The following is a 16,830-nucleotide window of genomic DNA, read 5'->3' as shown; positions in this document are numbered from 1 at the left end:
TTATTTAGAAGTAGAAGTTAAATGAGGTTCTACCATCCAGGTTAGATTCATAATTTGAACCAAGGGACTGGTTGCTACCAAAATCCAAGGTTAGAATCCTTATTTTTAATCAAAGGAACTGTGGGTACTGGTTTCTATCACCAGGTTAGAGTCATAATTTGAACCAATGGACTGCGGATGGGTACTGGATTCTACCACCATCCAGGTTAGAATCATAAATCTTTGGATTATTTCCAAGTATAAGTTAAATGAGGCTCCTTTAATATATAATTACAATTTTAAATTGGGTTGAAAAAAGACAAAGTCCATCAAGTTCAACCCCTCCAAATGAAAACCCATATATATATATATATATATATATATATATATATATATATATATATATATATATATATAATATATATATATATATATATATATATATATTAACTATAGAGTTTTGTATTACAATAGCCTTTGATATTATGTCTGTCCAAGAAATCATCCAAGCCACTCGTAAAGGCATTAACTGAATCAGCCATCACAACATCACCCGGCAGTGCATTCCACAACCTCACTGTCCTGACTGTGAAGAACCCCCTACGTTGCTTCAAATTAAACTTCTTTTCTTCTACTCTGAAAGGGTGGCCTCTGGTGCAGTGATCCACTTTATGGGTAAAAAGCTCACCTGCTATCTGTGTATAATTTCCTCTAATGTACTTGTAAAGTGTAATCATGTCCCCTCGCAATTGACTTTTTTCGAGAGAAAACAACCCCAACCTTGACAGTCTACCCTCATAATTGGAGTCTTTCATCCCTCTGACCAGTTTAGTTGCACATCTCTGCACTCTCTCCAGCTCATTTATATCCCTCTTAAGGACTGGAGTCCAAAACTGAACTGCATACTCCAGATGAGGCCTTACCAGGGACCTATAAAGAGGCATAATTATGTTTTCATCCCTTGAGTTAATGCCCTTTTTTATGCAAGACAGAACTTTATTTGCTTTAGTAACATTACATTTTTCTAAGTCTCAAAGCATCTTTTCAGTTTTTCAGGGTGATAGGCTGCAAAAGATCGTAAATTTTCTTTAGGGTACCCAGCTTCCCCCCCTACATTTCCTTACATATGGCACATAAACTATACACTGGGCACATGTGTAGGGCAATATAACAACTCTATTTTCTTTTATTAAGGTTCCCTGGGCTTGTGTAGTGTAATGTATTTGCTGCAACATATACGTCCATTGAAATTTAACTTCCCACCGTATGCAAATTAGCCAACGCTAGCGCAACTTCGCTTTGCTTGCCAAATTAACGCTAGCGAAACTTTGCCATCGTTCGGAGCCCTGGGCACAACTTCGCATTTTAGTGAATTAGCGTTGTCCCGGCGAATTTTCGACTGGCGAAGTGTGGCGATGTGATCGAAGCAGTCACTGGCGAATTTCCGCAGGTTAATGAATTTGCCCCATAGTATTATCATTTACTATTAAGTCCAATATCTTATACTTTATTAACCCTTCGAAAACCTTTCCTACCACGGACATCAGACTAACTGGCCTATAGTTTTGAGGCTGAGAACGGGATCCCTTTTGGAACAGAGGCACCACATTTGCAATTCGCCAGTCTCTCGGGAACCATGCCAGACCTCAATGAATCCTGAAAAATTAAGTAAAGAGGTTTGGCAGTCACAGCGCTAAATTTGCTAAGTACCCTGGGACGAATAACATCTGGCCCCGGACCTTTGTTTAACTTAACATGTTCTAGTCTCTTTTGAATTTCCTCATCTGTGAACCATGCATCGTTAGAATATTGGGAATGGGAATATTAAGAAGGAAACCTTCATTAACTGGTTCCTATGCATTTTTATGTTGGGTTATTCCCAGGATTGCTGGTATTCAGCATATCTTACAACAGAGGCAGGAGGTAGCCACTACTTGGAGCCACAATTAAGCCCTATTTTAAATCACTGGGGGGGTACTGGTTCCAGGTTATAATCATAATTTGAACCAATGGATTGTTGATGGTTACTGGTTTCTACCAATATCCAAAGTAGAGTTATCATTTGAACCAAGGGACTATGGAGGGGTACTGGTTGCTACCAAAAACCTGGTTAGAGTCATCATTTGAACCAATGGACTGTGGAGGGATACTGGTTTCTACCACCATCCAGGTTAGAATTATAATTTGAACCAAGGGACTGCAGAGTGGTACTGAATACTACCACATCCAGGTTAGAATCCTAATTTGAACAAAGGAAGTGGGTACTGGATTCTACCACCATCTAGTTTAGAATTATAATTTGAACCAAAGAACTGTGGCAGGATACTGGTTGCTACCAAAATCCAGGAGTAGATAACCAATTCAGTCCAGAACCTCACTAAGTACTAAGATGCTGATGGCCAACAGAAACAAGGAGAGGCAGGAAACAGGGATAAGATTCCCTGATATTCATCTTAAATCATGGTTGTTTGGTCATCATGTATTAGTTTTATTGGGGTTGTAATGAAACAGAATATTGTGTAGATGGTATATTTGATCAAATACTGCTCAGTTAAAAGGCTCCATATTTATGGAATGGGCAAAGGAGTTGCACACGCACACCTGGCCTCTCCCAATAATTAAGTACGGTGCCTGGGGTATAGGAGGACGGCCCCTCCAACATTAATGAACATAAAATAACTCCAGCACACGTAGCATGCTCAAGGGATTGCTCCCGTGTTTAATGTCAATCCAACAATACAACGTTTCGGGGGCGTGCCCCTTCGTGCTACGTGTGCTGGAGTTATTTTATGTCCATATTTATGGAAGAAATAGTTGATGTATTTAATGAGGACACTGTGTTTTTCATTTTTAGAACACTTTGCGTTACATTTTTTTTCTTTTGCGTAGCTGCTTTGGAAAACAGGTTCCCTAAAATGTACTGAAATGTGTTACAATGCAAAACTAAGTTTAGTTACAGTAACTGGATCTTAAGCAGTAGAATACAAGCGTTACCATGGAAGCTGGATCTAAAGCAGCATGCTGTTATGATGAAAGTACATGACTGCAGTGGCTGCCTATTGCTGATTATTGAGTGCACTGACAGCTTTACTTGATAAAGAACAAAAGGAAAAAAAATGACACAAAGTGGTTCAACTAAAAACATTCGTATTTAATTACTCTGATTTAGAAAAGGTACTCCTAATTAGCTTTCTGTTACTTATAGGGATACAATAAATGTTTATTCACCCCCATTTTCATAATAACCTTCTTATTTTACAGAAACACAAATATTGTTATTTTCTGTTACTTAAGGGCTAGTCCACACGAGGAGATTCGGGGAGATTTTGTCGCCTGGCGACTAATCGCCTCGTCTTTTGCGCGACTATCTCCCCGAACTGCCTCCGCATTTTTCCCCATAGGCTACAATGCAAAGTCGCCTGCGCTAATGCACACGCGGCGATGCGTTTTCAATAGTCGCCCAAAGTTGCCTCGCTGAGGCAACTTCGGGCGACTATAGAAAACGCATCGCCGCGTGTGCATTAGCGCATTAGCGCCAGGCGACAAAATCTCCCCGAATCTCCTCGTTTGGCCTTACCCTATGAAGCAGGCAGGTCCCACTGTGCTGAGAAATCTCTGCCATTTAAGTGGTGGAGATTTGTCTACATGCATCTGGCACTGTACATCATTTCAAAGTACAAATGTATACAACTTGCTATAACGTAAGGAGCTGTAACTGTCCAGCTTGAATTGGCATTGTGAAGAGATTCACACTGAACTATGCTTTGTGTAAACTCTAGTTAAACTATGATCTGTATAAAGAAGCAACAAACCCTGCACCATCATGAGCTTGGGGGCATGATGAGGGAGTGTGTATGCAGGTGTCTTAATTATTTCAGTTAAGCCAGTATAACATATTACATGCTGGCACATTTCAAACATTATGTTACTACCTGTACTTCTGGGAAAATTAATTTGTCTTTAATGCAAGTGTGAACGAGACGAGTTTTGTATTTACCATTTTTGCCTTAAATGAACGAATGGCTGTTAGGTGAGAAATTGTGTAAATCCATTTTCTATCTGTTGATTCATTAAAAGGGTTGTTCACCTTTGAATTAAATTTTAGTATAAAGTAGTAAGTGAGTTTCTGAGACAATTTGCAATTGGTTTCCATTTTTTATTTGTATTTTTTTTTTTAGTTATTAGCTTTTTATTCAGCAGGTCTCCAGGTTTAGGGTCAAAATGACCCTACAGGCATTCATTGATTTGAATAAGAGACTAGAATACAGGGTTGGACTGGTGGGTGCAGGGCCCACTGCTGCCTCAGGGGCCCCCACACCCCTCTACAGGGGCTGCTGCTACCCGCTCTCCCCAAGTCCATACAAATTAAACCTAACTTCAGTGGGTCGGGGGGAGGGAAATCAGCTGCCTGGGGAAGTGTGGTGGGGTTCAGTTCTGGCCCAGTTTGACTCTGCTAGAATATGAAGAGGAGAGGCCTGAATAGAAAGATGAGTAATATAAAGTAGCAATAACAATTAATTTGTTTTTAGATGGGGTCAGTTACCCCCATTTGAAAGCTGAAAAGATTCAGAAGAAGAAGAAGACAATTCAAAAACCATTGAAAAAAAACAAAGCAAAGGCCAGTTGAAAAGTTGCTTAGAATTAGCCATTCTATAGCATACTAAAAGTTAAGGTAAACCAAGGGTTGATTTATGATATATGCTAGATACATTGTTAGATACTATAATGGGTCCAGGACACGTGTGTGTGTATATGCACTGCTTTATACTTGGTTTATACATGGTATGCTGATTCGCCAGTTGTATCTGCCTTGCAGCTTAGGGTGAGGTCACAAGGGGTGTTTTAACGTGGCATTTTTAAAACCTCATATTTGAGCGTAAATAGGTACAAAATGAGGCCTACTAAAAATAATAGAATAGGCACTATAGCAATTCCCATGGGCTGTTTTCGAGCCAACATCCACCACGCGACGTCAAGATTTCCGTTTTACAGCAAAAATATCAATACGCCAAGGAAACAAGGTTATTGAATTTATGGGATCCTCCGGTTTGGAAATGCACTTCGCTGAAATACAGTTACACTGCATATTTTCAATATGGCGGCCAAAACTTTGCAAGATATTTGCGCTGAAAAAACCATATTATCCTGCGAGTGTGGTTTCATTGGCTTATTTACGTTCCACCGCACATGCTCAAAAATGCATCATAACGCCCCGTGTAACCTCGCCCCGAAAGGAACAGTAACCCCAAAAAATGTATGTGTTTTAAAGTAATGTAATTATAATGTACTTTTGCTCTACACTAGCACAACTTGCTTCAGAAAGACTACTATAGTTTATATAAACAAGCTGTTGTGTAGCCATGGGGGCAGCTATTCAAAACTAAAAAAGGAGAAAAGGCCTCTAGGAATCGCCACCATCGATGCAATATAATTTGCACCTTATTTGCAAAAAAACTTTTTTTTGGTAATTTAAGTTGAATTGGATTCTAACAATTAAAAAAATAGAGGTATACAACATAGTATGGTATGGAATAAGAATAGTAACAAAGTAGGTAATGAACACCAAGAAGTGTGTATGTTGGCATATTTACTTCAGTTCAGACCAGACACTGGTTTGACTGCCATTTTGGTGTCAGGAAGGTGTTCATTACTTCTTCTGAAGCCAATTTACACTTACTGGACCGTTTGAGCAATTGGTTAAACATGAGTAGAAATGTCCCCATCCAGTAACCCAGAGCAGCCAAACAGATGTTAACTTTTATTATTTTTGAGCAACCATAGTATTTCTAACACGTCTGTCATTTTATTTCACCTGTTTAGGATTACAGAGTCAATATTTTTCTAAGGCAAAGATGGAATGACCCTCGCCTTAAACTCCCCAATGACTTCCGGGGCTCTGACGCGTTGACAGTGGATCCCTCAATGTTTAAGTGTCTCTGGAAGCCAGATTTGTTTTTTGCGAATGAAAAGAATGCAAACTTTCATGACGTCACCCAAGAAAACATTCTACTGTTCATTTTCCGTGATGGAGATGTTCTTCTAAGTATGAGGTACTTTTCATTATTCATTTAAGTGCATAGAAAAAGTACATTTATACGCAAGATGATTTAAGTGCATGTAGAAACTCTAAATATATAATCTAAATATTTCCTTGCAGAGAGGATGTAAGTGCGTCAGGAACCTGTTCATTTTCTTTTGTTACATTTTAGTTAAACTTCGCAAACATATAAGATCCCCATAGGCTTCCTAACAATTTCCTGATCGAAGGAATATCCTTTGATCGATGGATTAAAATCCTTCGAATCGTTCGATTTGAAGGATTTAATCGTTCGATCAAATGATTATTCCTTCGATCGTTTGATCGTAGGAATAGCGCAAAATCCTTCAACTTCGATATTCGAAGTCAAAGGATTTTACTTCGACCCTAGGTAAATGTGCCCCTAATTATTACATTTCCCCATCTTAAAATTTTAAAACTTAATACAGGTACTTGTGGTGAGCTACAGCTTAAACTGATGTTATTTGTTATGATTTTTCTACTTTCGCACTCACTATTGAATCACTCACAGCACTTTGTGACTTGTTCTTGCTAGATAATAAAAATATCATCATCATCATCAAACACATTATATAATTTTGAACAATCCTTCTTTGCATAATTGAGTTGATATATGCTCAAAATTAGTTGGGTGGCATGGTAAACACACCTAAAGATAACCAACATTAGATACGTAAATGGGCAGATGGACCAGGAGCTCAGCCAGGAAGAAAACACCATTTAGGGGAAGTGGAAATGATATTTAATAGATGTGTGGGATGGAAATCTTGCCAATCAACCAAGTAGCTTTGGCACCAATACAAGGGAGACTGTGCACCCACCACCCTTTCTGGCAGAGTTAGTGGCAATGAGAGATCAGCTTACATAGAATGGAGAGGAGAGATTAGAAATTGATACTGATAGTTTATAAAATTTGGACAAAACTTGACATGCCAATAGGAAACCACTTAGCTCATCTTTTGCTTGTAACTTTTATTTCTCATTATTTTACACCATGTCATATGTTTACCTCTGCTAGTAAATCAGATTATGCATATATATTTTCCATTATGTTTGTCACTTGATTTGTGTGCAGAATTCCAAATAAGTACAGCTAACATAGGTATTTGATATAGAAACTGAAATGTTCTGAACGCTAGCTGTGATTATCATTATAGTTAACCAATAAAGATATCACCTTTATGCCACTTTTGTTATGATCCATATCAAATATGTAACCCTATAACTTTCTGACTGGTTAACATGGTACACAACTCTACTTAGCATTATTACTTTAGTAATTACTTTAGTAATATAAGAGTAATATAAGAGAGCTGCAATTAGCATTGCATATCAAGTTATTTAACTTTTTATTCTGCAGTTCTCCAGTTTGCAATTTCCGCAATCCAGTTGCTAGAGTCCAACTTACCCCAGCAACCATGCATTGATTTGAATAAGAGACTCAGGGGCGTAACTACAGAGGAAGCAGACCCTGCGGCTGCAGGGGTGCCCAGGAGGTATAGGGGGCCTATGAGGCCCTAATTAATAAGAAATGTCAATATATATTGGTAAAACAGGACAACCTCTGGAAATGTTGGGGGCCCTAAAATTAATCTGCTGTGGGGCCTAGTAGCATCTAGTTACTCCACTGAAGAGACTGGAATATGAATAGGGGAGGGCCTGAATAGAAAGACGAGTAATAAAAAGTAGCAAAAACAATCATTTTGTAGTCTTACAGAGCATTTGTTTTCCCCCATCTGAAATTTGGAAAGAGTCAAAAGAAGAAGGCAAATAAATCAAAAACTATAAAAAATAAAAACTGAAAGCCAACTGAAAAGTTGCTTAGAATTAGCCATTCTATTACATGCTAAAAGTTAATTTAAAGGTGAAACACCACTTTAACTTAACTTTTATTATAATAATTGAAAAGAGAGGGGTGCATGTCTTTCAGGCCATACTGTTGCCTTTGTGTCATTCTCACTATAGATTCCCATTGGTATCCTGAGACAACTCATGTTTTGTTACTGAGATAGTTGTTCAGTTGTTGTTACATGATTTTCTGCCACCTTTAATATATTCTTTGTACAAACACAGTTTTCTAAGAAGTTTAGCTTTATAAAGATCATGGGTCCTAACAACAACCTGTATGACAACTAGAATGAGCCACAAAACTTTTTCTTATTTGTATGTACTGTATAATGAACTAATAACTCTGGGCATTTTTTTGTATCACAACAATTTTACATGTATATGTGCTTCTTCCAAAAAGTTTAAAAAGTATGTTACATTAACCTGTGGTATGCATTATATTAGGAGGTTAAGGCAGCCATCAGTGCAATAGTACTCACAAAATATCCTGGTAAATTATGTTTTGTTCACACTAAAGTCTAAATGTAATAGAATGAGATACTGTATAATGTAAAGAAACAGAAACGTAAAAAAACAAGTATTCCTAATATATTCAAATATTTTGCCAAGGCGTAATTTCCCCTTTAACTATTTTGTTTCATGTTTAGGTTATCCATCACGTTGTCATGCCCATTGGACTTAACATTATTCCCAATGGATACTCAACGCTGTAAAATGCAGCTGGAAAGTTGTAAGTACAGTACCTACAATATTCATGAATTGTTTTTTGCCAAACATTTTAAGGCCCATTTATCAACGGTCTAATTTCGAATTCATGTGAATTTTTTTTTAACTCTAATCAACCCCATTTACCCTCACCCATTGTAAAGTGGTGGATTCTAGGACTTCAGGTCCCTCTGCTTTCCATTTTGGGTGGGTCACAGGTTCTCTGGAAAACAAAGCTTCTAATTTCAGAATTTATCACTTCACAATGGAATAATGTGAAAAGAAGTTGCATGAATCTGTCTAAAGGGAATATATATTATAGTTTATGGAATCAGGTATGTCTGTATATAAAATAATATATATATATATAGATATAGATATAGATATAGATATATGATATATATATATATATATATATATATATATATATATATATATATATATATATATATATATATATATATATATATATATAGATATATACACACAAACCACCAGAAGGCCAGCACTCTCGATTAAAAAGTGTTCATTTGCCTGGGTGCACGATCGGTAATATATTAATGGGATTTAAATAAATGTGGGTGCTTAGCATACTCTTATTGGCGATTGTTAATGACGATGATTACGTAAATCTGTCACAACTGTTGTTTACTGCCAGTTAGTAGTTAAAAGAGATGATTATTGTATGTTTGGGCACTTTGAGAAAGGCCCCGGAGGGGGCCGAAACGTTAGTCCTAAAGCTGTTTTTCCAATAAACCTACTTCAGAATATATATATATATGTGTTTTTGGACATTCAGATTGTTCATCAGCTGAGGCATGCAAAGGTTCCTTATTCTAGTAACGAATATAATTTTCATTCTGCTGTATTTCTAGATCTTTAAAGGGCATGTAAAGTCTAAAATAGAATAAGGCTAGAAATGCTGTATTTTGTATACTAAATATAAACATGAACTTACTGCACCACAAGCCTAATCAAACAAATTATTTATGCTTTCAAAGTTGACAACAGGGGGTCACCATCTTGTAACTTTGTTAAACATCTTTGCAAGACTAAGACTGTGCACATGCTCAGTGTGGTCTGGGTTGCTTAGGGATCGTCGTAAACAAAGCTGCTTGAGTTCTGCATGGCTGGGAAGTAAGGCGGGGGCTCCCCCTGCTGTTCATAAGTATGATTGTTTCCCTGCTCAGCAGTTAGGGACCATCTGACAATTCCTATCCACAGCAGTAAATGAAGGGGAATTTCACTGCATACAGTCAGGTTTCTTATAAAAACGGTACACATTTTTTTATTAAAGTAAATTGGAGATAGGTTTCTTTTTCATTAAAGAAAGTAAAAATGGGATTTTATTTTTTTGCCTTTACATGCCCTTTAACAGAAGTGGAAACCAAATGTTGTGTCTTCTTTCTGAGACTTTCTGTTTCTGAGATATAGTGCTATTGCTCTAAGGCAGGGGTGTCAAAACTTTTTGCCACGAGGGCCAGATTTGTTGAGGTGAAAATGTGTGAGGGCCAACCATGCAGCCTGACATTCTTTTAACCGTTTACATCATTTGAACAAGGAATCACCTAGCCGTAATATTTGTGCACATTAGTGAAATGATCTGCCACTTGGTCTATACTGCTGCCTGTGTGCTGAAAGTGTTAACAATAGACATGTACTGGCAAGTAGTGACGCGCCGCTCTCACATACTTCTTTACTTTACTGTACTAGCACGTCAGTACGTCTATTGCACCTTCAGCCCTAAAGAAGTGAGAGTGGCGCGCAAGTATTTGTCTATTGCTAACACCCAGGATCAGACTGGGGGGGCCCAGGGCCCACCGGGACTAATGTCCAGGGCCCTCCTGACCCCCCATGACGCGACGAGCGCATATGGATGAAGGTGCCGCTCGGCGCATCCTGCGTGATGGGGCCGCATCACTCCTAAATAAACAGGTGCTCCCCTGCTCGGGAGAAGGGACTGGCCCGGCGGGGGCCCATTAAGGGTTGAGGGCCAGTCTGACACTGCTAACACCTTCAGCACACAGGCAGCAGTATAGACCAATTGGCAGATCATTTCACTAATGAGCCCAAATATTACTGCTACAGCTACACGATTCCAGATCGCACTGTGCTGGGAGGCCACATTATTATTAATTTCATGATGGAGGCTGAGGGCCGGTGTAAATTTGAAAATGGGCCTTAATTGGCCCCCGGGCCTGACTTTGGACATGCCTGCTCTAAGGTTCATCTTTTATTGATAATATGAAAATCCAGGAATGGGAACTATTATCCAGAATGCATGGGACTTGGTATTATCCAGCACAGGTGTTGTTCGGCAATTTGGTCACCATGTTTTATGCTTTTAAAAGATTAAAAACGCAATGGGATTGTGTTATCATGGATTTGTGCAGCAAATCCGTATAAATAGGGCACAATGGGAAATGGCATTCCCTTATCCCAGTGATTTCTGGATATTTGGTTTTCAGACCCAGTAATAAATCCCATGCCTGTATTATCAAATAAGCAACCTGCTGATTTTCTTCTAGAGTGCACCATATTTTCTTACAGTTATTCTGGACATCTTTTCCAAACCAATTACAATTATGTGGAATCTTTGAAACATTTTACTGCAGCAGGAGTTACTTTAACCTATATTGAAAAAAAAAATATATATATATATATTTTTTTTGTGTATTTGTGGAGAACTGTTTTCTAAGCAAGAGATTAAAGAAAATGTATGGGTGCAAGGAGAAATTTTTTCATGATGTGATTTATTCATGTTTAAACTTGAAATCTGATGAAGGTTATTTGCTTTTACAGAAACCAGTGTCTTCAACGGCCTTTTACTTTCAGGGTAAAGCAATTTATCTCTTCTTGCAGAGTTTACGATTTTTGTGAAAATCATGAATAAGTAAAATAGCTCTGACTTTTAAAATTATTTTGAGGCATTTTAATGGTCTGATATATATGAATATAGAGATGGATTATTATTATTATGAATTATGTTGCTCATTTGTTAATAATAATAATGACCCACACAGTGCCATACACTATAATAGGATACCTGTTGGTGTCCATAAAGCCTACACTATATGTACTACATTATTGCTGGCCACATTAATTTAGCATGATAATCTCATATATACAGTATATACTGTAGAGCAGGGATCCCGATTCCCCAACCTTTTGAACTCGTGAGCAAGTTGAAGGAGTTAGGGGGCAACTCTTGCATGAAAAAATGTTCTTGGGTGCCATATAAGTGCTGTGATTGCCCATTTGGTAGCCCCTATGTGGATTGTCAACATTGGCCTCCAAGCCTGGAATTCAAAAGTAAGCTCCTACTTTGATGCCACTGGGAGCAACATCCAAGGGGTTGGAGAGCAACATGTTGCACATGAGCTACTGGTTGGAGATCACTGCTGTAGAGAGAGAAAGAGGAGTTCAGGGAGCTAGTGGACACTGGTGGCATATGGACCGTTTGCTTCACTGAAATCAATTGAGTGTGGCATACCGTTGCTGATTCCCACATGTGGCGGTTCTGGTGCAGAGTTGTGCTGGGCCATATTCGATGTGGATGGGAGCTGTGCTACATGTACACACAAGTATTATATGAGCCCATTTTATTTATCACCTGCTGCCCAATATGGCGGTGGTGGATTGTTGTCTTTGACAGTTGGAGATTAAACAGACCAACGCAGTGGTCGAGGAGCCTCAACTATTGACCAAGCAGATACCTCAGACTTTCCCAGGGGGAAACAGTTGGGTCCACTTGGGTGGAAGATTGGGAACCGTTTTACACCGAGAGTGGATTCCAACCTAGTGGAGAAGGGGTGCTGACCGACAGCACCGGTAGTAGCTATGACAATGTTGGAGGCATGTTTTCCAGTGACCACAGAAACTGCTTCATCTCACAACCTCACCTTCTGAGGCAACTTTGTTCTGGGTGTTACCGAGAGATACACCCAATAGAGTATTGGTCCATCTCCAAGGTTCAACGGAAAATAAATTTTGAGATACACAGACAGTGGGGCTTCTTTATCCTCCCCGGATGTGGATGCCGTCATTTATTATATTAATCGTTAAAACAAAAAACAGGTCCTATGACACCTAATAGGACATCGTAATTCTTTATTATAAAAGTTTCAAGCATGATTTTGGAATTATTCTATTATTATGTGATGGGTGGGTGTATGAGAGTCATGCACGAGTACGTGCCATATATATCATTGGGCGTGAATGTAAGATGGGTAAAGATTTTGTAATGTGGAAAAGTGAAGTATATGAGAATGTAAATGTGAAATGCCTGTTATGTGTGCATGTAGGGGTTTGAATGTTGAAAACTGTAATGTTTGGAAAATTGTACTTTAGGGGGTCTGGCTATAAGAGGGCAGTAAGGTCCCATTAATTGGATAGTAGTGTAATTGTTACCATGGCCACCAGTGGGAGCTAGAGGGGGAAACTATAAAAGGGGCCAGGAATCAAGGGAAGTGGCAGTTTGTGGTCCCGTGAAGGGGGGTGGTCCCGTGAAGAACACCTCCTGGATGAGAGGAGTCAAGCCCTGCAGTTAGGTGAAGTTAGCCTCAACAAAGACAAAGTGGAAGTAGCCTTCCAGTAGATACTCAACCAGTTAGGGTCACAGTGACAGTGAGGAGAATAGTGGAAATCATGGTAAAGCCTGTCTGGAGTAGCAAGCGGATGCCAGTGAGGAGCGTTGGGTTGCTGAGGGCAGGTGGGGAGATCCCAACAAGGGCGGTGGAACAGAAGCAGCCCGAGATGTTAAAGAAGCAATACCACATAAGCATCCTGTGAGTAAGAGACTGTTGTCCGGGGAATAATGGTCATTACGGAATGCCCTGAAAATTTGGATATATGTGTCTGACTTGGATATTCTTGATGCTTGTTGGAAAATAAAACATTATTGTTTTAGAAGTTGATTGACTATTTTACTTTTGCCACGGCACATTGCGGTAGCCCTACCTACAAGCTAGATAACATAGAAAGGCATCTTCCCAGGTAGAAGTTATAGTGCAGTATAGTTATGAAACTGGAATTTTGGCTCTACTAGTGCAGAGAGCCCACTTGCAAATGTGTTTGTAAATGAACCTTAATGGTATTTCCTAATGTACTCATATATACGAACACGTCAAGTAGAAAACTGCCAAGTTATTTGCATTCTGCATTTTTGCCATTTTCCCATTTGTATGTGACTGTAAGAAAAAAATTGGACAACGTATATACTGCAAGTAAAATATGCTGGAGGTTGATCCAGGCAAGATGGGGCATTGCCAGTGGTTTTTATGTGCTGCCCCAAAGCCTTTCATGTCCTTTTACATCCAGTGAAAGTGTTTTGAGGCAAATTAAATAAAATGCCTTTGCACAGAAGCTCCGATCTTTGGCTTGGGAACCAATGATATATGAAACTGGTTAGCTTCCTGATATCAAAAGATATTTTATTCTTACATGCTTTTGCTGGGTTCAATGCAGCCTTGTTTTCAGTGGGCCTAAAATGTGTTCATTCTGGACTATATTGTTTTATTTCATCATATTAACCTACTATGGAATTATCAAAACATGCAAAGGAGCACTGGATCATCTGTCAGTTTATGTGTTATTATTGGGATTATTTTTATCTGTTTTAGTTGGATACACCACCGATGATTTGCGATTCGTTTGGCAGCCGGGAGATCCTGTTCAAATGGAAAAAATTGCCTTGCCTCAGTTTGATATTAAAACAGAAGACATTGAGTATGGCAATTGCACAAAGTACTACAAAGGCACTGGTAAGTGAACATGGAAGTACATGTATTTTACATAATGTTATACCCAATTTATAATGTTGTTTATATATTTTACCTGTTTATTGAATCAGCTTCTAAAAGAAAAAACTTGTTTTCCTAAAATTAGGGTTGCTCTAACAATTTTAAGTTTTCCTTTTATCCTCTATCTTTGTTTACTGAACATGTCAAAGCTCTGTGGTGCATTAGAAGTTAAACAACACTGTACATTTTGTCTTATCCCTGACTATTATTTCAGTAGCCCCTGCAGTGAGCTACATCACTCCTACGGCAAAGGGGGGTTCTGCACGAATCCCTATAAACTTGGGAATTGATCTCGAACAGCATGTAGCTTTTCTTCAGTGCCAGGTGGCAATACCTTTGAGAAAGGTCAGATTAAATAGTACAGCTCCTACCCATTGATATCTGCACTTGGAAATTACAGTTCTGGCTCTAAACATGCTTTCCACGAATGCCTTGAAGTATGACTAATCCTATTCTGCTTGTAGCCTACTGCTTAGAATGTTGATGTCAGTGACGGCATTAAATTCATGGCTTAGTTGAGGGCACTGTTTTTAGAATAAAATATAAATATTTTTTTTTTATTATTGCCACTAATTAATTGATGATAGGAAATGCTGGAAATAACATTTGCCTTCTGTTCATTCATGTGGCTGTTACGCATGTTATTGTGTTTCTATCATTATTGTCAAAAAGTAGTACAGGTATGGGATCAGTTATCTGGAAACCCGCTATCCAGAAAAATCCAGATTATGGAAAGGCTGTCTCCCATAGACTCCATTTTAATCAAATAATCCACATTTTTACAAATGATTTCCTTTTTCTCTGTAATAATAAAACAGTAGCTTGTACTTGATCCCAACTAAGATATAATTAATCCTTATTGGAAACAGCACCAGTTTATCAGGTATTTACATGATTTCCTATTAGACTTAAGGTATGAAGATCCAAATTGAGGAACGATCCATTATCCGGAAAACTCCAGGTCCCGAGCATTCTGGATAACAGGTCCCATACCTGTAGTAGTTTTTACATGCTTTATGGCTGAGACTTTCTTTACAATTTGACTGAAATTTAAATTTGGGCGCTATTAAGCCTGACCATTATTTTATAAGCATTAACATTCTGTAATGGAAGTCACTACTCACGTCCAAGATGGCGACGGCGTCCAAAATGACGACTCCCTGCCTCTCCATGTGGATCCTGCTGGTCGCAGCGCTATGATGCCATCGTCTTCCCGTCTGCCGATTGGTCTCCGGAGACGGAATGGTCGCCAGCGTCAGAACGTGCGCCAGCGCCTAAACGCCAGGTGTCAGAACGTGCGCCGGCGCCAGCATCAGCGTCATGACGCCATTGCGCTCAAACTTTGGCGCCAATCCTGGCCTATATAAAGCCTTCTGGACACTGCAGACATTGCCCAAGTATAAGTTTAACTTTGTGTATTCCTGGTTGGGTTATTACTGATTGATTCCTGTGTACCAACCTTGCCTGTTATTCGGATTGACCCTTCTCTGCCTGGATTGAACTATTGCCTGGACTCTTGACAACTCTCTTGCCTTACCCTTCTGATACCGCAAACTTTGGTTGAACTACCTGCCTCCTCCTTGGTCCGCACTCCAACTGTGCCTTCGGGCCCTTACACATTCACATTCAAGATTTAATAAGTTCACATCACTGCATAGAAAAAGTGCAAAATGCACATATTTAGTTTGGGTACCCATGCCCCAAAACTTTCTCTTGACTCAATTGCGGATATATTTTGTGCGGTACAGGTCATTCACTGCTCCTGATCAGTGGTCCTGGTGCGAATCATATTTGTTTAGAGTTATGGAAAATTTTGCACAATGCAGATTATTTTTCCATATGTGAGAACATTTTTACATTTTGTGAGATGTTTTTATTATTGCAAACTTATGTGAAATGATCTAGTAACCCACCTACCTGTGTCAAAGTGATTGCACAATTTATGAGGGGTAATTTATGCCCTCCAAGGCAATGTGCAAGTCCAAAAATGCCTTTGGCTGGCCTGCATCCCTTGACGTTGCAGTCTGCAGCATATTCTTGTGTCCTTTAGTTCTCTGTACTTCTTCCCCTTGACTGCGATAAATGACCCCAATAGTCTGCGGCAGGGAGCACTCTAAATTTTAGCTAGCTTTAAAAAAGTGAAATTTGCAATGTACTTACTGGCTAGTGAAGAATATTACACTGAGAAATGTAATATTTTTGTTCTTATTTATCCTTTTTTTTTTTTAACGTTTTATGACTTTTTTATTAAATTTCCCTCTAGTCATTCTTGATTTCTTAAGTACTTTACTTGCTTCATTACATTTTTGCCTAGAGATTTCAATTACCATAGTGAAATACTGAGTCACAAAATAACGAGGTGTCTATTGTTCCAATATTTCCTATTTATTCTGATTTTTATACTCAACATGATTCTAATATAGTCTTAGCTGCTGCCTG

The 16,830-nt window shown here is 38.8% G+C and overlaps 1 protein-coding gene across 1 annotated transcript in view; it reads left to right on the top strand.

Annotated features, from left to right (window-relative positions):
• Positions 1 to 16,830, top strand: part of glrb.L (glycine receptor beta L homeolog) — a 72,797-nt gene that overhangs the window by 37,707 nt on the left and 18,260 nt on the right. Inside the window, exons 5-7 of the mRNA XM_018231185.2 lie at positions 5,800 to 6,029; positions 8,533 to 8,615; positions 14,212 to 14,352. Of these exons, the coding sequence (XP_018086674.1) occupies positions 5,800 to 6,029; positions 8,533 to 8,615; positions 14,212 to 14,352 (454 nt within the window). The remainder of the gene's footprint in view (positions 1 to 5,799; positions 6,030 to 8,532; positions 8,616 to 14,211; positions 14,353 to 16,830) is intronic.

Source organism: Xenopus laevis, chromosome 1L (genome assembly GCF_017654675.1).
Source record: "Xenopus laevis strain J_2021 chromosome 1L, Xenopus_laevis_v10.1, whole genome shotgun sequence".
Taxonomy (NCBI): domain Eukaryota; kingdom Metazoa; phylum Chordata; class Amphibia; order Anura; family Pipidae; genus Xenopus; species Xenopus laevis.
Note: the sequence above shows the minus strand (reverse complement) of the source record. Positions and strands in the feature narration are given on the sequence as shown.